Genomic DNA, 22,290 nt, shown 5'->3' with positions numbered 1-22,290 from the left:
TCTATAGTCTGTGCACACATCGGCCATTAAATGCCAGTTGGGGAAGAAGGGAGCTTGCATGTTGAAATTGCATTCGTTTGCTCTGTAGCAGGGTCTAACACTACAAAGTCTACTAACAATAGATAAGAGAGAAATAGGAAACTGTGGTAATTACTTCCTCATAGTTCTTCAGCAGTACAATTGAACCACACATACTGTCAAAACAACCCAATTCCGCCTTCATCGATCAATCCCCCCACCCCCCAGATCATGGTGAACAAAATACAGACAGTTTTACACATTGATGTAAATAATAGCTTGTTTTTCCATCATGTCTGGAGCTTGTACTAAGTACAATACTCACACCACACACAAGACCCTCTCATCCCTTTCTCAAGCATTGAATCAGTTCCATGGGAATGTATTAAATATTAAAACATAGTCACACCCATCGGCCAGCAAGTTGCCTGCAACTGAACCCTGTACTGGGGAGCTGCACAGCAGAGGCCGCACCCACTGTGACCATTCTTGCAGAGGGACAGGAGGACTGTGACCCTGCAATGTCTCGTTCATCTTTCCTGAAGGGAGTGGGCAGCGGGAAAGACTATCGTCTCACCGTGAAGTCCAAAAGATTTTCTTGCTGGCAAAAGTGACGTTTAATCGCTTTGTTCCTAATTTTCCTTGCTGACCTTCGCCCTCGGGGCGAGAACGGTTGTTAATGTGGGTGTGGGGTAGTGGTGTGAATGGTGGTCCGAATGATCTAGCAGAAAAGCCCCGGAGACAAACTGTGCTGCATTCTACAGACAGTGCACACATCGGCCATTCCCTGCTGGTAATGGAGCAAGGGAAGGTGCATGTTGCAATTGCATTCGTTTGCTCTGTAGCAGAGTTTAACACCTCACAGTCTGCTAATAATAGGTAAGTCAGAAAGACGAAACTGTGGTCATTACTTCCTCATAGGTTCTTCAGCAGTTCAATTGAACCAGGAATACTCTCAAAACAACCCAGTTCCTCCTCCATCGATCACTCACCTCCCCCCCCCACAGGCCAGTTCATGTTGAAAAACATACTGACTGTTTCACAGATCCCAGTATGTAATAACTTGTTTATCCATCAGGACTGTCGGTTGTAATACACAGCGCATTGACACCTCTCTGGAGCCATTCTCAACAGACTCTCAAGCATTGAATCATTTCCACAGGGCTGTAGTAATTATTAAAATGAAGGCCATACACCTTTCACCCAGCAAGTTCCCTGCAACTCGGCTTGTTTCCCATGTTTCCAGCAATATATCGAGGTACCGACTAGAGAAGATGCAATATTAGATCTCCCATTGGGAAACGAGTTAGGACAGGTGACGGAAGTGTGTGTAGGGGAACACTTTGGTTCCAGGGATCATAACACCAACAGTTCCAACTTGATCGTGGATAACGATAGATCTGGTCCTCGAGTTGAGGTTGTAAACTGGAAAAAGCCCAATTTTGAAGAAATGAGGAAGGATATAAAAAGCGTGGATTTGATAGATAGATAGATAGATAGATACTTTATTCATCCCCATGGGGAAATTCAACATTTTTTCCAATGTCCCATACACTTATTGTAGCAAAACTAATTACATACAATACATAACTCAGTAAAAATATGATATGCATCTAAAATCACCCTCTCAAAAAGCATTAATAATAGCTTTTAAAAAGTTCTTAAGTAGTTTACTTAAATACATTGAGTCCTAACCCCGGCACTTTAACCTATGTGCCTTCCTGCACAAGGCATCTGTGTTGGCAGTCCAGTCTAGCTTCTCGTCTAACTGTACTCCCAGATACTTGTAGGTCTTAACCTGCTTCACACATTCTCCATTAATGATCACTGGCTCCATATGAGGCCTAGACCTCCTAAAGTCCACCACCATCTCCTTGTTCTTGGTGATATTGAGACGCAGGTAGTTTGAGTTGCACCATATCACAAAGTCCTGTATCAGTTTCCTATACTCTTCCTCCTGTCCATTCCTGACACACCCCACTATACAGGTTGTTCTTTGCCAAGGATGTCATTGGTAAGTAAAAGGCCTTGAAAGGAGAAATTTTGAGAGTGCAGAGTCTGTATGTTCTTGTCAGGATTAAAAGCAAAGTGAATAAAGATAAGGAACCTTGGTTCTCATGGGATATTGGAACTCTGATAAAGAAGAAGAGAGAGATGTATAACAGGTGTAGGAAACAGGGAGCAAATAAGGTATTGAGGGGCATAAAATGTGCAAAAATAAGAAAGAAATAAGGAGGGTAAAATAAGTCATGAGGTAGCTTTGGCAGTCAAGGTGAAGGATAATCCAGTGCTGTTACAGATATATTTAAAGCAAAAGGATAATAAGGGATAAAGCTGGTCTTCTTGAAGATTAGAGTGGTCGGTTATGTATAGAACCAAAATAAAAGGGGGAGATCTTTAATGGTTTTTGCGTCTGTATTTACTAAGGAAACTGGCATGGAGTCAATGAAAATAAGGCAATCAGGTAGTGAGTTCATGGAACTTTGGATTCTCATTGACCTTGACTTCCAAAGCTACCTCATGTCTTATATAGAACATAGAACAGTACAGCACATTACAGTCACTTCGGCCCACAATGTTGTGCCGACCCTCAAACGGTGCCTCCCATATAACCCCCCACCTTAAATTCCACCATATACCTGTCTAGTAGTCTCTTAAACTTCACTAGTGTGTCTGCCTCCACCGCTGACTCAGGCAGTGCATTCCACGTATCAACCACTCTTTGAGTGAAAAACCTTTCTCTAATATCCCCAATGAACTTCCCTCTCCTTACCCTAAAGCCATGTCCTCTTGTACTGAGCAGTGGTGCCCTGGGGAAGAGGCGCTGGCTGCCCACTCTATCTATTCCTCTTAATATTTAGCTTACCTCCATCATGTCTCCTCTCATCCGCCATCTCTCCAAATAGTAAAGCCCTTAATCTCTGACCAAAATACACACTCTCTAAACCAGGCAGCATCCTGGTAAATCTACCCTGTTCACTTTCCAATGCTTCTACATCCTTCCTATAGTGAGGCGACCAGAACTGGACACAATACTCCAAGTGTGGCTTTACCAGAGATTTTAGAGCTGCGTTTTTTTTTTTCGCGACTCTTAAACTCTGTCCCTCGACTTATGAAAGCTAACACCCCATAAGCTTTCTTAACTACCCTATCTACCTGTGAGGCAACTTTCAGGGATCTGTGGACACTACCATGTGTCCTGCCATTTACTTTGTACTCTGCCTTGGAGTTTGTCCTTCCAAAGTGTAACAACTCACACTTCTCCGGGTTGAACTCCATCTGCCACTTCTCAGCTCACTTCTGCATCCTATCAATGTCTCTCTGAAACCTTCGACAATCCTCTACACTATCCACAAGACCACCAACCAGTGTGTCCTCTGCAAACTTGCCAACCCACCCCTTTACCCTCACATCCAGATCCTTAATAAAAATCACGAGAAGTAGAGTCCCACAACCGATCCTTGTGGGACACCACTAGTCACAACCCTCCAATCCGAATGTACTCCCTCCACCAGGACCCTCTGCCTTCTGCAGTCAAGCCAATTCTGAATCCACATGGCCAAGCCTCCCTGGATCCCATGCCTTCTGACTTTTGGAATAAGCCTACCGTGTGGAACCTTGTCAAATGCCTTACTAAAATCCATGTAGATCACATCCACTGCTCTACCTTCATCTATATGCCTGGTCACCTCCTCAAAGATCTGCCCTTCACAAATCCATGTTGACTGTCCCTGATCCGACCATGCTTCTCTAAATGTCCATCGATCCTATCTCTAAGAGTCTTTTTCAACAGTATTCCCACCACAGACGTAAGGCTCACAAGTATATAATTACGCGGACAAACCCTACTACCTTTTTGAACAAGGGGACAACAGTCGCCTCTCTCCAAACCTCTGGTACCATTCCCGTGGACAAAGAGGACATAAAGATCCTAGCCAGAGGATTTGCAATCTATTCCCTCGCCTCGTGAAGCAGCCTGGGGATTATTCCGTCAGGCCCCGTGGACTTTTCGTCCTAATGTATTTTAACAACTCCAACACCTCCTCTCCCTTAATATCAACATGCTCCAGATCATCAACCTCACTCATATTGTCCTCATCGTCACCTAGTTCCCTCTCATTGGTGAATACCGAAGGGAAGTATTCATTGAGGACCTCGCTCACTTCCAAACCCTCCAGGCACATTTTTTCCACTTTTATCTCTGATCGGTCATCCCTTCATTCCTATCATCATTTAGTTCTTCACATAAATGAAGAATGCCTTGGGGTTTTCCTTTACCCTTCACACCAAAGCCTTCCCATGCCCCCTTCTTGCTCTCCTCAGCCCCTTCTTGATCTATTTTCTTGCTACCCTATATTCCTCAATAGACCCTTCTGATCCTTGCTTCCTAAACCTCATGTATGCTACCTTCTTCCACCTGACTAGATTTTCCGCCTCACTGTCACCCATGGGTCCTTCATCCAACCATTCTTTATCTTTCTCACTGGGACTAATTTATTCCTTATATCCTGCAAGAGATCCCTAAACATGGGTTGAGAGTGTGTTGAGAATAGATTGGGTGAGGTGTCAATAGGCTGTGTACTACGGCCGACAGTCCGAATGGAGTAACAAGCTGTTACTTACATGGATCTGTAAAACTGCCTGTATGTTTTTCACCATGAACTGGCCTGTGGGGGTGGGGAAGTAATGGAAGGAGGAGGAACTGGTTTGTTTTGAGAGTATTCCTGTTTCAATGGAACTGCTGAAGAACTGTGACGAAGTAATTACCACAGTTTCCTATTTTCTCTTATCTATTATCAGCAGACTATGCAGTGTCAGACACTGCTAAAGAGCAAACAAATGCTTGTGCAAGTTCCCTTCCTCCACGTAATGGCCGATGTGTGCACAGTGTACAGAATGCAGGTGTGTGTGTGTGTGTGTGTGTGTGTGTGTGTGTGTGTGTGTGTGTGTGTGTGTGTGTGTGTGTGTGTGTGTGTGTGTGTGTGTGTGTGTGTGTGTGTGTGTGTGTGTGTTTTTATGTCTTTGGCGTAAACGCTCATGGGAAACTTGCTGGGGGATGGGTTGAGTGGACTATAGTTTAATATTTACTCCATTCCCATGGAACTGGTTTAATGCTTGAGAGTGGGTTGAGAGGGTCTTGGATGCGGTGTGAGTATTCTACTTAGTACAAGCTCTAGCGATGATGGAAAAAGAAGCTATTATTTACATCGATGTGTAAAACTGTCTGTATTTTGTTCACCATGATCTGGGGGGTGGGGGAGTGATCGATGGAGGAGGAATTGTATTGTTTTGACTGAATTTCTGGTTCAATTAGAACTGCTGAATGAATTTGTGGAAGTAATTACCACAGCTTCCCAATTCTTTCTTATCTATTGTTAGCAGACTGTGTAGCGTTAGACCCTGCTACAGAGTAAACGGATGCAATTGCAACATGCGAGTTCCCTTCCCCCACATCATGGCCCATGTGTGCACAGTCTATAGAATGCAGGTGTGTGTGTGTGTGTGTGTGTGTGTGTGTGTGTGTGTGTGTGTGTGTGTGTGTGTGTGTGTGTGTGTGTGTGTGTGTGTGTGGTGGGGGAATATACATCCGTACATGGGAAACAAGCCGAGTTGCAGGAAACCTGCTGGGTGATGAGTTTGTGGCCTATGTTTCAACATTTAGTACAGCCCTGTGGAACTGATTCAATACTTGAGAGTGTGTTGAGAATGACTTTGGTGAGTTGTCAATTCTCTATGTACTACAGCCGACAGTCCTGATGGAGTAACAAGCTGTTACTTACATGGATCTGTAAACCTGACTGTATGTTCTTCACCATGAACTGGCCTGTGCGGGCGGGGGGCGGGGGGGGGGGGGTGGGGGGTGGTAGGAGTGATCGATGGAGAGAAAACTGGGTTGTTTTGACAGTATGTGTGGTTCAATTGAACTGCTGAAGAACTATGAGGGAGTAATTACCACAGTTTCCTATTTCTCTCTTATCTGTTGTTATCAGACTGTGTGGTGTTAGACCCTGCTGCAGAGCAAACGAATGCAATTGCAACGTGCAACTTCCCTTCCTCCACCACCGGCACGTAATGGCCGATGTGTGCAGAGTCTGCAAAATGCAGCACAGTTACTCGTCAGGACAATTCTATGGGAAACTCCGGATCACCACTCCCACCACTACCAACTACCCCACTCCCCACCCTAACAACCGTCCTCACCCTGAGGGCGAAGGTCAGCAAGAAAAAAGAGGAACAAGGCGATTAAAGACTACTTTTGTCCCCAACATAGCCCGCAACTCGGAAAAACTGTCTTAGTTGCCTGCATCAGGGTGCGGGTCCGATTCCCGGAATCCCCTGCCTGAGAGAACTTTGGTACAGCATTCCCAGACAGCGTATGACAGTTTAAGGAGAGAGCCCAACACAAACCGCTCAGTGAGGGGTTTGTTAAAGGAGGGGTGATAAATTCCTGCCTTGCCAACAACACGCAAACCCATCCCTTAAAATACAAACAATCCGCACCACACTTTGGTGCAAACATTCCTCTTGGAATTGTTTTCCTGTGACCATTTCTCGCTGAGATATGTCTCAGAGCAGAGAATAAGCTCGCTGTGTAATCTATCAACACACAATGATATTGGAAAAATCAGCCCACCTCCCTTACCCCCAGAGCCCGAGAAACACACACCGTGCTGCTAACCCTCTCTGCCCCTCACTCAGCCATCTAGATGATAACAACTGGATCTAGGTGCCTGGATCAAATTTAAAATCAGCACCAAGTCCATCAGCACTGACATATGGCCTTCAATCTGTTGTTTTGTGGCGGAGATGCAGATGATTGTTTGACGATGAATTTCAAAAAATTACAAAAATTACTCCTCATTTTCACATGTTGGGTTGATGGGTCTGTTCAATCCTGCAAATACTTGGCCTCCACATCCGCCTGTGACAAAAGATTGCCCGGTTTCATCAATCTCTGTTTAAAGAAATTCCTCCTCATCTTCCTTTTAAAAGCACGTTCCTCAACCCTGAGGTCGTGTCCTCTGGTCTCAGAGTCTCCCAACACAGGAAACATCCTCTCAACACCCACTCTATCAATTCCTTTCACCATTCGATCGGTTTCAGTGAGGCCACCCCTCAGGCCCAGAGTCATTGAAAGCTCTTCATGTGACATGCCATTCAATTCTGGAATAATTTCTGTGAACCTCCTTGAGCCCTTCTTCAATTTCAGCGCATTGTTGGTCAGTTCAGGGGTTTAAACCTGCTTACAATGCTGCAAGTGAGGCCTCACCCGTGCGTTATAAAGTTACCGAATCACATCCTTGCTTTTACATTCCAGTTCTCATGAAATGAATGCTAACACCTTCCTCATCAAACACTAAACCTGCATGTGAACCTTTAATGAATCTTCCCGAGGACTCCCAGGTCCCTTTACAACCCTGTTTTTATTGTATTTTCTGTCCATCTGAATCTAGTGAACACTTTCATTTCATCTCCCAAATAGCATGTGGATATAATTCCCAAACCTGCATCACATCTGCCATTTTTGTCCTTTCTCCCAATCTAAGTCCTTCCTTAGCCACTCTGCTTCATTTCCCTCCACCTGCCTTCAAATTGTCTGCAACTCTACAACAAAGCCATCAATACCATCACCCCGATCATTGACAATACGGTGAAAATGATAGCTCCCGAGAGAGACCCCTGTGGAACACCACTTGTCACCGGCAGCCACATGATGGTCTAATCTCACATGACGGTCTGCGTGGGCTACGTGCCTGTTCCTATTCACGACTATTTTGTTTTTCTTCCAGCCACGTTGAGCTGTGCGAAACAAAGAGGGTCGAGCGAACAAGTTTGAACCCAAGTTCAACAACAAAAATTATTTCACTGGGTTACAGTGAAACATCGACACGAGGGAGACTGATGGGAGAACCACATGAAGAGATCAAACTATGGGATCAATCAGCATTCAGCAAATAAGAAGCGACGTCACATTTCGGCGTATAGGAACATTGGAAAAGGGGGCTGAATCAGTGTCTCGGATGGATAAACATTCACTGTGCCAATTCACGCAGCAATCAGGAGTCAACTCAAGGTTTCAGCACCGTTCTCTATTTTATTGCATTTATTATTCAGCCATGAAGCGCGGAGTCGTCACTTTTGGTCTTTCAGCGACCGATGACAAACCCGATTAACAGAAGAGATTTACAAGGATGTTGCCTGGATTGGGGAAAATGCCTTATGGGAATAGGTTCAGTCAAATTTGCTTTTTATCCTTGGAGCGACGGAGGGTGAGGGTTGACCTGACAGAGGTGTGTAAGATAATGAGAGGCATTGATCGTGCAAAAGCAAGTGACTTTTCCCCAGGGCTGAAATGGCGAACACGATGGGCACGGGTTTATTGTGCTCGGAAGTAGGTACAAGGAGATGCCAGGGGTACGTTTTTCACACAGAGAGTGATGGGTGCGTGGCGAGCGAAGGTCGGTACAATGGGACTTTCAAGAGACTCTGAGATTGGTACGTACAGCTCAGAACCATAGAGGGCTAAGCGGTAGGGTAATTCTTGGCACTTTCTGCAGTAGGTGACGTGTTGGGCAGAACGTTGCGGGCTGAAGGACCTGTAATGTTCTGTAGATTTCTATGTGCTATGTTCTGACGCTTACCTCATCACAGGACAACTTACAATGACCAATTAACCTTCCCGGAATTTGGATAATGAGATCTACAGATTTATTACAGATGACGCCGGACCTGATCTCCGAGCTCTGCTATGCTAACGCACCTGAGTTGAATAGGTTTAAGATATTTTGCTATATAGATCACACATTGCAGCACCTACACAACTGACCACGTGGTGAGAATAGAGTACGGACGGGATAGGGATTCGAACAGCGGTCACTTTATGGAAATGCCCTGACGCGCCAAAGCACCAGTCTGGGTTGACGCGAGAGAACTAAGCTGCTGTGATGGAAACGAGACAAAATCTTCTGTGATGTCTTTGGCGTAACGCTGGGAAACGCGGAAGAGGTTTAATAGAGACCTGGAGAACGATTATAAAGAAAAAAAAAAGCCATATTGAACTGGATTTATCCTCGGTGATTGTCCTTTCTCTGTGCCAAATCACGTTCCAACCATCGGTTTCCGTTCACCAGTGACGTCAGCTGTGGAAACAATTCACAATTTATGTTGACTACGTCAGCAACCCGAAAGTGCTTCTGCTGGTGAGGGCAAATACGAGTGATGATTTCAGAATCTGTGTCTGACATTGTAACAATGCAACCGCAATTAATATTTCCCTATATCGCTATCGATCCAGGAAAATTGTCCCTTTCAATATCAATATATCGCTGTGCGACGCCGCCTGACTCCAGTCTTGCACCGTTACTTGTCTCTAAACTTCTAATCTCAGGGTGACTATGACATGCGCACAACCATGACCCTGCACGGCCCATTGGTTTGAAATTAGTGAATACCTTTCCTTTACAAGTGACACTATGTGTCGGCAGCCCCAGAGTCGGTTCACATACCTATTCAGATCACTGTAAACAGACCGGTACTCCAGGATAAGACCCTGTTAACGCGAGGAAATCAGCAGGATTAGCAAAAAATATGATCAAAAGCATCTTTGTAACAGAGGAGAATTAGAAGAACATTCAAAAGATCCTGCGCATTCTTAGCAATTCGTGTCTGAAAGAAACACGGAGCAGTAAGGCCATGATGAAAGGAGGATCAGAGGCAGAGTTATAGGTCTTCCCATGGTTCATCTTTCAATGAGGTCACCCTGTCATTCTACAAAACTGCAGTCCGCAGAGGAATCAGTCATTAAATTATCCTCAAGCTAGCAGACGTATTAGCTCCTGTCATTTGCTTCCCTTTCTTCAAGAAGAGCGGAGTGATGTTTACAAATTTCCATTCCTCCGAAACAACCCTATAATGGTATGAGTACTAATTCCTCTACTACCACTTCAGCTGCCTATTTCAGACCCCTGACGTGCAGTTACTCTCATCCATTCACCCCAGGTTATTTATCCACCTTCCAGATTGTCTAGCATTTTCTGTTTATTATAGTGGCTGCAACCACTTCCGTGTCCTGACACTGTCATACTGATGGTGCCCTCAAGAGTGAAGGCGAACACGTGATACTTAATGAGTTCCTCCGCCATTTCTGCCTCCCCCCGTTACTGAAACTTCGACATTCTCGCTGTCCGGAGTCTCACTTCAGGTTCTGAAGTGGAAACAATTACTTCCAAAAGGGATTGACGCAAATGTTTCCCTTACCATATAAGTGGAGTTTTCATCCTGCGCATTGTTCCTTGCGCCCTGGAAAGAGAAGATTACGCGTTATTTTTGAGACGTTTATACAAGTTCACAGCAATTGTATTCTGACTCTCCGCCGTTAAACCCCGGGAGTATCAATGTTTCACATTAGTTAGTGCTTGGGGCAATATTGCCTCGTTCTCCGTTCGATGCACCGCGTGTTTCTGATTCAGTGTGAGTGCAATATATATTGTCTCTGACATCAGGAATGATTCTGAATGTCATGGTGGCAAGGGGAATGAGGACTGGCTGGGAGGTGAGGCCTGATGAGTGGGAAAGGGGGAAAGGCTGAAGGAAAAGTAAAACGTAGAAACATAGAAAACCTACAGCACAATACGGTCCCCTTGGCCCACAAAGTTGTGCCGTACACAACCCTAACTTAGAAATTACTAGGCTTACCGATATCCCTCTATTTTACTCAGCTCCATGTCCCTATCCAAAAGCCTCTTAAAAGACCCTATTGTATCCGCCTCCACCACCGTTGCCGGCAGCCCATTCCACACACTCACCACTCTCTAAGTAAAAAACTTACCCCTGACATCTCCTCTGTACCTACTCCTCAGCACCTTAAACCTGTGTCCTCCTGTAGCAAGCATTTCAGCCCTGGGAAAAAGCCTCTGACTATCCACATGATCAATGCCTCTCATCATCTTGTACGCCTCTATCAGGTCACCTCTCATCTTCCTCTGCTCCAAGGAGAAAAGGCCGAGTTCACTCGAACTATTCTCATAAGGCATGCTCCCCAATCCAAGCAACAACCTTGCAAATCTCCTCTGCACCATCTCTATGGCTTCCACATCCTTTCTGTAGTGATGCGACCGGAACTGAGCACAGTACTCCAAGTGAAGTCTGACCAGGGTCCTACATAGCTGCAACATTACCTCTCGGCACCTGAATTCAATCCCACGATTGATGAAGGTCAATACACCGTACGCATTCTTAACCACAGTGATACGATTGCAGAGGCGAGTGTACCATAGGGAAAGGGGAAGAAGGAGGGTCACCGGAGGGAGTTGATGGGCAGGTGAGGAGAAGAGGTAAGAGGCCGGAGTGGAAAATAGAAGAAGAGAGAAGTGAACAGAAATACTGGTGGGATCAGGTCGATGTTCATGCCATCAGGTTTGGGTCTACTTTGCGGAATATAATGTGTTGTTTCTCAATTAACGGAAAATAAGATCCGGGATCGATCATCCAGGATGGTGTTAAATGCCCAATCTGTGCCGCAGGGCCCGATGGACGCTACCCATCACATTACTGATGTTCTTATCTTCTCTTTGCAAAGAAATGAGTGAGATCACGGACATAATGCAAACATCCAACCTGTTCATCCATTTGGACATTTTCATAATATTCCGATGAGTTTACGGTGTTTGTATCGAAGGTGCCTGAGGAAACAAAACAGATATGGCACAAGGGTGCAGAGCGTCAGGAGGCTTTGCTGAACACAGCAGACGTCAAACCGGTCCAGAAGAAAAAGCCATTGATAGCATGAGCTCCCTTCCCACCAAACGCCAGAACCAGGAATTGAGGGCCGATATTGATCAATTTGAAGAGAAATTAAGTTGCATGAACTACCATTCCATTAGTTCGCTGATATTGTAATCTTCAGCAGAAGTTTAAAATCAAATGTTAAGATTCCCCTGGACTCAGTATTAGAACAGTTGAAACGGAGTTCGCTCACTTTTCCTTCCGGGATTTCTGCTCGTGCCATATTTGAATTTCGGTGGATCTTTGGTCCTGAATAAGCTGAAGCAAAGGACACGAAAATAATTCGTCAGGAACTTATTTTCCTGCGCTGATGCACCGAATGAGAATGGCTGCTATAATTCCATTCGATTCTTTCTAGATAGTCCTTAATACACTTCCGTTTATCGGATGCCCTGTATATTCCAGCTCGATATCATCAACGGATGGGATAAGTCGACAAAAATGTTTTGGACTTTTTGACAGCTAATGCTGTTTACAGATATATTGCTGAACACAAACCTTTTTAAGACAAATGTTCAAATTTCGCCGTGAAGGATTGATCGATTGATACCTGGAAATATGGTGTTGTATCTATCAGTGAAACATGGTTGCAGGAGAGGTGTGATTGGCAACTAAATATTCCTGGATTTTGTTGCTTCAGGTGTGATAGAATCGGAGGGACAAGAGGGGGAGTGTTGCGTTGCTTGTCAGAGAAAATATTACAGCGGTGCTCTGGCAGGATAGATTGCTTAGAGGGCTCATCTAGGGAGTCTATCTGGGTGGAATTGAGGAATGGGAAGGGTGCAGTAACACTTATAGGGGTGTATTATAGACCACCTGATGGGGAGTGAGAATTGGTGGAGCAAATGTGCAAGGAGATAGCAGATATTTGTAGTTAGCACAGGGTTGTGATTGTGGAAGATTTTAATTTTCCACAGATAGACTGGGAAGCCCATGCTGTATAAGGGATGGATGATTTGGAGTTTGTAAAATATGTGCAGGATAGTTTTTTTTTTTTGCAGTAATACATAGAGGTACCAACTAGAGAAGGGGCAGTTTTGGATCTTTTGTTAGGGAATGAAATAGGTCAGGTGAAGGAGGTATGTGTTGGGGAGCACTTCGGGTCCAGTGATCACAATGACATTAGTTTCAATATAATTATGGAGAAGGATAGGACTGGACCCAGGGTTCAGATTTTTGATTGGAGAAAGGCTAACTGAGGAGATGCGAAAGGATTTAGAAGGAGTGAATTGGAACAATTTGTTTATGCGAAGAATGTTATAGACAAATGGCGGTCATTTAGAGGTGACATTTTGAGGGTACAGAATCTTTATGTTCCTGATAGGTTGAAAGGAAAGGTTAAAAGTTTGAGAGAGCCATGGTTTTCAAGGCAAATTAGAAACTTGTTTAGGAAAAAGAGAGATATCTACAATAAATATAGGCAGCATGGAGTGAATGAGGTACTCGAGGAACATAAAGAATGTAAGAAGAATCTTAAGAAAGAAATTAGTAAAGCTAAAAGAAGATACGAGGATGCTTTGGGAACTAAGGTGAAAATAAATCCGAAGGGTTTCTACAGTTATCGGATGCCCTGTACCAGTCCAGCTTGATAGCATCGACAGATAGGATAAGTAGACAGAAATGCTTTGGCCTTTTTGACAGATAATGCTGTTCACACACATATTGATGAACGCAAACCTCTTTCAGACAAATTTCGGACAGACAACTTCGCCGTGAAGGCGGAATGCTGATTCTGTCCACAGATGGGCCCTGATCCGAGCAACAATGTTTTCTGCCGACATTCTGATACAATCATTTAAGGTAGGAAGGAGATTATGGGAAGAAATGCGTTTACCCGCCAGTTTTTCTTGCGAACAGCCATCCACTGAATCCTCCAACCAGGCTCATGACAAGTAAACCAAGTACAATGCCCACGATCGCGCCAGAGGTGAGGGTACAATTGTCATCTGTTTTTGGTGCTAAAACAGAACACAAGCATATATTTTACATGGCGAAATCTCATCTTTATTTGAGAAATGATAATTGATCCACGCTCCGGAACGTTCTGGTCGCTGGTCTCGATATTGAATCAATTTAAGTCAATGATTATTTGATTTTGGTAAGCCATTTAGAAGGAGGAGTGAAGGTAGGGCGTGAGGAGAGCGTGAGAGGGAAATGGTTTGGATCTTTGATCATCGGGTTTACATGGACGAATGAGAGACACATTCACTCACCTTGTGCGCTAAGTACACTTTGTAAGATAATTGTTCCGCCGTTAGTAACCCGACATGTATAACTCCCAACGTTAACCGAGCTCACTGACACAAGGGTGAGTTCCTGACCTGTCTGCAGGAGATTGCTCCCGTTGTACCATGCATATATACCGCAGGGCACTGACGGAGCAAAATAAGCTAATGTCATGTTTGACGCAATATTAGACTCAACTGGACGCTCCGGTACAATTCTGACCTTCTCTAGTCCATTTATAAAATGAAAAAAAGACGTTGATTAGAGTAATATCGTGGCGGATCCCGGATATTCTGACCTTCTCTGATGAGGGAAACAATGAGAACATGTGTTGATAAATGTAATTTCCGATACAAATGCAGCGGTTGACTAATTGTGTACTTACAGTAAACTTGCACGTAGGTCTCTCCAGCGCCAACGCTGAAAGAGTTGCTGGCGATGCACTTGTACGTCCCTGCGTCGTTTCTGGTAACACTGATTATAGCCAGTTTCCCCTTGTCCGTAGATGTAAATATTCTGCCGTTTTCCCGGATGGGTTGGTTATCCTTGAACCATGTCTGTGTCTGAACAGTGCCCGACGCGTCACAACTCAGTGCGATGGTATCGAGGTTTTCCAGGGGAGTGGAATCATTGGCCACCACAGCAACCCCAGTCACCGGCCCTGTAAATACAATGAAAATGCAAATTTATTTACACGCGGTTTTATCTACATCACGAACATAATATTTGGATGCTGCCAACTCAATATCGTCGGCATTCCCAGTTCTTATCCTTATGTGTTTCGATATCACGTCGTTATCCAGCTTGAACTAAACGCCGGCACTGAGTTTAAAGTTTTACTGCCGTTACCCAAGGGGACGGTGAGCAACCTATTCCCGTTTCAGATGTTCCTCAATATATGGATTTTCCTGCAGTAAGAATATACATTATCTATCAAAGCAGACTAATACAGAATTGCACTTGGCTATAGTTTAATTGTCCCGTGGATCATGTGAAAATAAGCTACCTTTGCCCCCTGCTTTTGAGGCCAAAAGTAGAGAGATTTCGCATTTAATACGTGGCTGAGGAGTTGGCGGAGGAGGGACGGCCATGTGAATTAGGATCATGGGTTTTCTTCCAGGGATGTTGCGACTGGAGAGAAGGGGCTGTTTGCTCCTAAACTGGGGACTGTTGAATATCCTTGTGGGAAGTTTTATTGTTGGTGCACGATAGGGTCAAAACTGGAGTTGCAGGGGGATGGGAACCAGATTGCTGGAAGGGTTTCTGGAGATCTTGTGGAGAGACATATCGGTAAGACGTCGGCTGCTCGGGGCTGGGTGTTATATGCAATGAGCCAGAATTGAATGGGGACCTGAAGGAAAACTGAAACTTTGGAGTAAGTGATCAAAATATAATCGAATGCATCCTGAAATTTGAGAAGGATAAGCAGAAGTCAGATGAACCAGTATTACAATGAGTTAAAAGGAATTAGAAAATCACTTATATGAAAAAGAACACTGGCAGGGGTGACGGCAGACGAGTAAGAAATATTCTAAAGGAAAGATGACATAACCATGGATAACAAAAGAAGTCAAAGCTAACACAAAGGCGGAAAGGATACTATACAAAGGAACAATCATTAATAGGATGTTAAATGATTGGGAAGATTTTTAAAAATAGCAGAAGGCAACTAAAACGTCATTATGAAGGTAAATATGGAATGCAAAAGCACTCTAAACAATCATATTAAAGAGGATATGCCAAGTTTCTTCAGATTCATGGAGTGTAAAAAGAGAAGCGAGAGTGGATATCAAACTGCTGGAAGCCGAGAGAGGAGAGGTAGTATTTGGCAACAACGAATTGGTGGACGAGCTGAATAAGTATTCTGCAACAGCCCTCACTGTGGAGTTCACTGGCGATATGTTGGACTTCCCAGGTATCAGAGGTCATGCAATGAAAGCATTCATTAGCAGGGTACGGGAATATAAAAGCAAGGAGACAATGCTGAAACATTATAAACCAGTGGTGAGGCCCCACTTGGAGGATTGTGATCTGTTTTGTGCCCCTTATTGTAGAAAGGATGTATTGAAACTGGAGGCGTTTCAAAGAAGGTTCAGCAAAATCATTCCAGGATTGAACAGCTCTTCCTAAGAAGAGGGTTTGATGGCTCTGGGCCACCATCCACTGGAATTCAGAAGAATGCTGGGTAAACTCACGGAAACCCTTCGAATTGCGAAAGGACATTGAAGTGGATGCGGAAAGGATGTTCCTTATGGTGGGAGATTTTAATACTATAAGGATCAACATCTGAATAGCATGGCGTCCCTTTATGAACGGAGACGAAAGGGCATTTATTTCAATCGAATGTGGTAAATCTGGGAATTGTGTTCTTTAGACAGCTGTAGAGGCCATGTCGTTATGTAAGTTTAAAGCTGAGGATGATAGATTCTCGATGGATAAGGGCATGAGAGAATATGCGGAAACGGCTTGTGAGTGGGTCTGAGAGGAATGTTGGATCAGCCATGATGAAATGGCAGAGCAGACTCAATTGGCCAAATGGTCTAATTCTCTTTCCTTTGCTGTATCGCCTTGTCGTCTTAACTGCAGCAATTAACCATGTGCAATTCAATCCGCAATTCAGATCAAATCCGATTCAGATTTTCATCAATACACTTATTCATAAATATGCACCGTTGTCAAATGATATTGCCAGACGATATTTGTAAGATTCAAAATTAAGATGTGCGTTTCTGAAAGAGGTCTGATTTAAAGTCAAAGGACAAATGTGGGTTAAAGTCAAAGGACAAATGTGATTTAATTATGTCTAGGGACAAATGTGATTTAATTATGTCTGATAAGCAGGAATGCAGAAGCCCTGACGAGATTACTTGCTTGTGGAATCATTGAAGTCCTGAGATATGGACTATTGTTTTACAGAAATGTGTAAAAAAACAACTCCAAATATGGAATGGGATAAGACTATGTACCTCCCGAGTCAGGGAGGAGGGGTGGTAAGGAAGAAGGATAAAACCTGCTGCCCTGTAAGGTTCAGGGTTCCCTTCTCTGAGGGGGCCCAGCTCTGCAGAACTGTTAATAAACTTTGTTTCCTTGAATTTGTCTTGAAGCTATTATTCGGCAGCGTGGCTCGTTTCTGACGATATTCTAATCGGGTTCAGGCATTTAGTTGGATTACACGGGCCTGTCTCCACCAACACCATTAATTATAGGACTTCAACAAGGGAGGAACGGACTACCTACCGAAAACATTGATTTGCGTGGTTGAGGCATTGTTCCTTTTTGTAACCATGTTAAAGGCCTCACAAGTATACTTTCCCGTGTGGCTCACAGAGATGTTGTCGAGGATGACCTCCTGCCCACTTTGTAGGTGGGCACCGTTCAGTTGCCAATTCAATTTAGCATCTGGGCGGGACTCTGTGAAACATGTTAACCTTATGGTGCTTCCGGCAACGTGAAAAGAAGAGTCCGGTTGAGTGATGATATATGGACGATCCGGTCTGTCTAAAAGAAACGGACAAAAGGGGTTGCATCAAATTACACAGGAAGAGCAGCACAGTTCCTTAGCGAAAGGGAAGGAACAGCCCACCACCAGAGAAATCGCTCCTACACACCGGAGAATGCATTCGTCTGGAAGTCACGCGCGGGAAAGAGGAGAGTCGGGACACTGTGTCAGATTATCCATGTCTTACGAAACTATGAATTGCACAGTTACCTCATATCCCAAAACCCGTCTCCTCCTCCAAGCTGGATTCAATGCACGCCCGTCATAAGCGTATCGCTTTGTATAACTTTCCTATGTGTGTGTTTTGTGGGAAAGAGTTCAGGAAAACTTTCCAAACAAAATACCCAGCGTCTCTCTGCAACTTGCAGTGTAGATGCAATAACTCATGTAATCAGGGTTCGGGCCGTATGTCATGTGGGCACACACTATACTGTCAAGTCACTGACCACGTGTGCAATTATAGGGACACTCCAGTTTACAGCGTGTTACGGTAGGACCCGTTTTCAGTTCCAATATTCTAGGTTTAGTCTCTATCTGTGAGGACCGGTGGTTGTAACACCACTGCAAGTTATAATTTTCATCCCGATCTAAAAGCTGTAACTTCCAAGTTGTATCTATGGACATTTGCCAGAAGGGTTGTGGGGCTGATAAGGGCTGTGGGCGTTTTACACTCTGAACTTCCCTGTCCCTTCCGGTGAACGGAATTATTATCAAATTCCCTAAACGGCCATACACAGCGCCGGAGATCCAATGGTCCATTTGTCGAAAAAAGAAACATCTTTGTCCTCACTGTACCAAGTTGAGATCAGTTTTCATTGAGTTGAAAAAGTATCAAACCAGAATAAGAGCTTTGAAGAGATCATCTGGATATGAATGAATAGAACTGAAGTGATACTCAAAACTCAGCAGAGTCAAATCCAGATTTAATGAACATCACAATTGCCTTTGAACTGTGGGCGTTGGAAATGTTCAAAACACATTGTTTTGTGTGAAGACCCATGCAGGACAGACCAGGCTATCCTGCACCTTTCTTTCACCTGAATTGCAGAAGTGAACCGACATAGTTGTAGTTTAACCGCCGCCGTAATGCAACTCGGATTTGAAATTCAAAATTTTAATTTTAATTCCCCAGCGTCCGATATAGACCCGGGTCCGTCTCGCAACGAACCGCTCAGTTGTTCCAAGTGTTAGTCGATAGTGTTTTATACCTCAGGTAACGATCACTAAGGTATTCAAACACTCCCGGAACCCCGTATCTCGCAGGAACTGTGATATGAAATGTAACTACCGGAGACTCGGGACACTCACAGTTGACATGAAGAGAAAACGGAGAGCTTGTGATTTCGTTAATCATGTTGCTTGCTCTACAGGTGAATCTTGCGTCTGTCCGTAGCACTCCAGAAACAGTGAGTGTGCTGTTATCTTCATTCAGATCAATCCTGCCCCCAGGAATTACCCTGCTATTCTCCTCAAGCCACAAGTAAGAGACATCCGTGCCTGTTGCGGAGCAGGTTAGTCTGACGGTGTCGCTGTACTCAATCAGTCTGGTGGCATTAGATGTTACAGTGACATTGGAAACAGGTTCTGTCGAAACATAGGGGATTGGTTAGTGCACGACACAAGAACAGAATCTGCAGGTTTATGAATTCCGTTACGAATCTGGAAATGAAATCAAACATTTATTATTCCATAATAAGTAGACATTAAGAAGTTATTCAATTTGATGGACATGAGGTTTTGAGATGGACGTTACAGGGTTCGGGGAAAATTGCGAAGGTTGGAGGTTGGCTAACTGTGATCCATTCATCGCGACCAGTGGGAAGTACAAGCCGACACGGTACAGGAACCGTGGTGTACAAAGGCCGTTGTAAATCGAGCCAAGAAGGAAAAAAAGACCTGACGAAAAGTTCAAAAACAGGGCAATGATAGAGATCTAGAAGCCTGTAAGGTAAGCAGGAAGGAGCTTAAGAATGAAATTAGGAGCGCCACAAGGGGCCATGAGAAGGCCTTGCCAGACAGGATTAAGGAAAACCCCAAGGCATTCTACAAGTTTTTGAAGAGCAAGAGGATAAGAGGTGAGAGAATAGGACCAATCAAGTGAGACAGTGGAAAAGTGTGTATGGGACCGGAAGAGATGGCAGAGGTATTTAATGGAAAGTTTGCTTCCGTATACACTACGGTTAAAGATCTTGGCGATTGTAGGGATTACTTGCAGCGGACTGAATAGCCTGAGCATATAGATACTAAGGAAGAGAATGTGCTGAAGATTTTAGAAATCAAGTGGGATAAGTCTCCGGGACCAGGCTGCTGTGGGAGGCGAAGGAAGGGATTGTTGAGCCTCTGGCGATGACGTATACATCGTCAATGAGGACAGGAGAGGTTTCCGGAGGATTGGCGGATTGCGGATGTGCGGTCTTATTCAAGAAAAGGAGTAGAGGTAGCCCAGGAAATTATAGCCCACTGAGTCTTACTTCACCGGTTGGTAAGTTGATGGGGAAGATCCTGAGAGGCAGGATTTATGAACATTTCGAGAGGCTTAATCGGATTACCAATAGTCAGCATGGCAGGTCAAAGGCAGGTCGTGCCTTATGAAATTGATTGAATTTTTTTGAGGATGTGATGAAACACACTGATGAAGGTAGAGCCGCAGGTGTAGAGTATATGGATTTCAGCAAGGCATTTGATAAGGTTCCCCGTGTGAGGATTATTGACAAAGTAAGAAGGCATGGGATCCAAGGGGACATTGCTTTGTGGATACAGATCTGGCTTGCCAACAGAAGGCAAAAAGTGTTTCTAGACGGGTCATATTCTGCATAGAGGCCGGTGACCAGAGGTATGCCTCAGTGATGTGTTCTAGGACCCCTACTCTTTGTGATTTTTATAAATGACCTGGATTAGGAAGTAGAGACATGGCTTAGTAAATTTGTTGATGACAGAAAGGTTGGGATGTTGTGGATAGTGTGGAGGGCTGTGAAAGGTTACAGCAGAAGATCGATAGGATGTAGAACTGGGCTGAGATGTGGCAGATGGATTTCAACTCAGATAAGTGTGTGTTTGTCCAGTTAGGTTGGTGATGGCAGAATATAGCATGAATGGCAAGACTCTTGGCAGTACGGGTGATCAGATGGGGTCCGAGTCCATAGAACACTCAAAGTTGCTACGCAGGTTGACTCTGTGGTTAAGAAGGCGTACGGTGCATTGGCCTTCATCAACCGTCGGATTGAGATTAGGATACAACCAATACCGATAACCGATACAACTGGCAAATAAATGGATCTGGTGAAGGAAGAAGTAGGAATGAATTGACCAGGAAAGGGTCACTTGGCAATGAGAAAGGTGATGCATAATCACTGTTAAGCTTCAGAGGAGAATTACTGACAGCAGTTTGTAATATCCTCCGGATAAGCTATCGTTACTGAAATTATACAAAGTTCAGTGTCAGTGTCAATGTAATGGAGCCAATGAAAATTGTTATCTCACACAGCCGAACAAATGCAAACTGGGGTTCATCTTAAAAGCATGAATTGCAAACCCAACACTGGATAATGAGACGGATCTGGATACCTTAATCAGCACCGGGCTCTACCTTACCAGATGGAAACACAGAACACCTGCAGCACAATACAGGCACCTCGGTCCACAAAGCTGTGCCGGACATGGCCTGATCCTTGAAAACACCACTGGTTACCCATGACCCTCTATTTTACTAAGCTCCATCTACCTATCCAGGAGTCTCTTAAAAGCCGTGTCGTATCGACCCCCACCACCGGCGCCGGCAGCACATTCCACGCACTCACCACTCTCTGCGTAAAAAACTTACCCCTGACATCTCCTCTGTACCTATTTCCAAGCACCTTTGTTATGAACAGACCTGATGGAAATGGGGTCCAGAGATAACCTCCCCTTGGGAACTATGCTGCTAATGAGAGAGAGAGATGAAGAACAGAGAAATTGGGGGGGTGGGTGGGCAGTGAATCGGGGTATACTTCCATTAATCTAATCTAATCTGGTTGTGTGAAATACTAGAGAGGCAAACAGCAGAAATGGATGTTGACGAATTTCTGTTAAGTCCGGACCCTGTGGGTTTACAGAAGGCTAAAAAGTCTGAATTGTGGGATATGGTGGGGACCTTGGAACTCAAGGAGGTTAAGAAAGGGATGACGAAGGCTGAGATACAACGTAAGATAGCTGAACATTATGTCGCGAGGAAGATATTCAAGCCGGAGATGTTAGAACACTTTCCTGGAGGGAAAGGGGTGGTCCAGTTACGTCTAGAAGAGTTGCGTTTGGAGAGAATTAAGTTGGAGGTGGAGGAGGCAGAACAACAGCGTCAGTTCGAGAGGGAGAAATGGGAACGTGTGGATACCGGGGCAGACCGTGGGGAAATGTTTAATGTTAGTCAGGAGATTAGGTTGGTACCACCGTTCGAGGAGACGGACATGGATCGGTACTTCTTGCATTTTGAAAAAGTGGCCGCGAACTAGAAGTGGCCTAGTGATAAGTGGGTGGTGTAGTTACAAAGTGTATTTAAAGGGAAGGCTCAACGAGCATTTGCGGCGTTGTCTGCGGAGGTTGCAGAAGGATGAAAAGTTTGTGAGGAGCAATCCTTGCCAAGAAGCCTTTGGGAAGTTGAAAAACATATTGTGTTACCGCCCTGTGGGGATGAACTTGAACACCCAGTGGCGTATTTTTCGAAGAAGTTCAATGTGCACTTGAGAAATTACTCCACTCTAGAAAAGAATTACTGGCCCTTATCCTGGCGT

The 22,290-nt window shown here is 44.5% G+C and overlaps 2 protein-coding genes across 2 annotated transcripts in view; one reads left to right on the top strand and one right to left on the bottom strand.

The window, feature by feature from the left end:
• The window catches only part of LOC140721222 (uncharacterized), a 188,490-nt gene that overhangs the window by 38,841 nt on the left and 127,359 nt on the right, over window positions 1–22,290 (top strand). The gene's annotated exons all lie outside the window — the stretch shown is intronic.
• The window catches only part of LOC140721211 (cell adhesion molecule CEACAM6-like), a 22,311-nt gene continuing 9,104 nt past the window's right edge, over window positions 9,084–22,290 (bottom strand). The window contains exons 4-11 of the mRNA XM_073036069.1: window positions 18,836–19,111; window positions 17,266–17,526; window positions 14,414–14,689; window positions 13,637–13,760; window positions 11,996–12,060; window positions 11,635–11,699; window positions 10,276–10,317; window positions 9,084–9,158 (exon numbers count right to left, since the gene is read on the bottom strand). Of these exons, the coding sequence (XP_072892170.1) occupies window positions 9,084–9,158; window positions 10,276–10,317; window positions 11,635–11,699; window positions 11,996–12,060; window positions 13,637–13,760; window positions 14,414–14,689; window positions 17,266–17,526; window positions 18,836–19,111 (1,184 nt within the window). The remainder of the gene's footprint in view (window positions 9,159–10,275; window positions 10,318–11,634; window positions 11,700–11,995; window positions 12,061–13,636; window positions 13,761–14,413; window positions 14,690–17,265; window positions 17,527–18,835; window positions 19,112–22,290) is intronic.

The sequence above is a fragment of the Hemitrygon akajei genome, unplaced genomic scaffold, assembly GCF_048418815.1.
Source record: "Hemitrygon akajei unplaced genomic scaffold, sHemAka1.3 Scf000052, whole genome shotgun sequence".
Classification (NCBI taxonomy): Eukaryota; Metazoa; Chordata; class Chondrichthyes; order Myliobatiformes; family Dasyatidae; genus Hemitrygon; species Hemitrygon akajei.
This window is presented reverse-complemented; position numbering and strand designations above follow the sequence as displayed.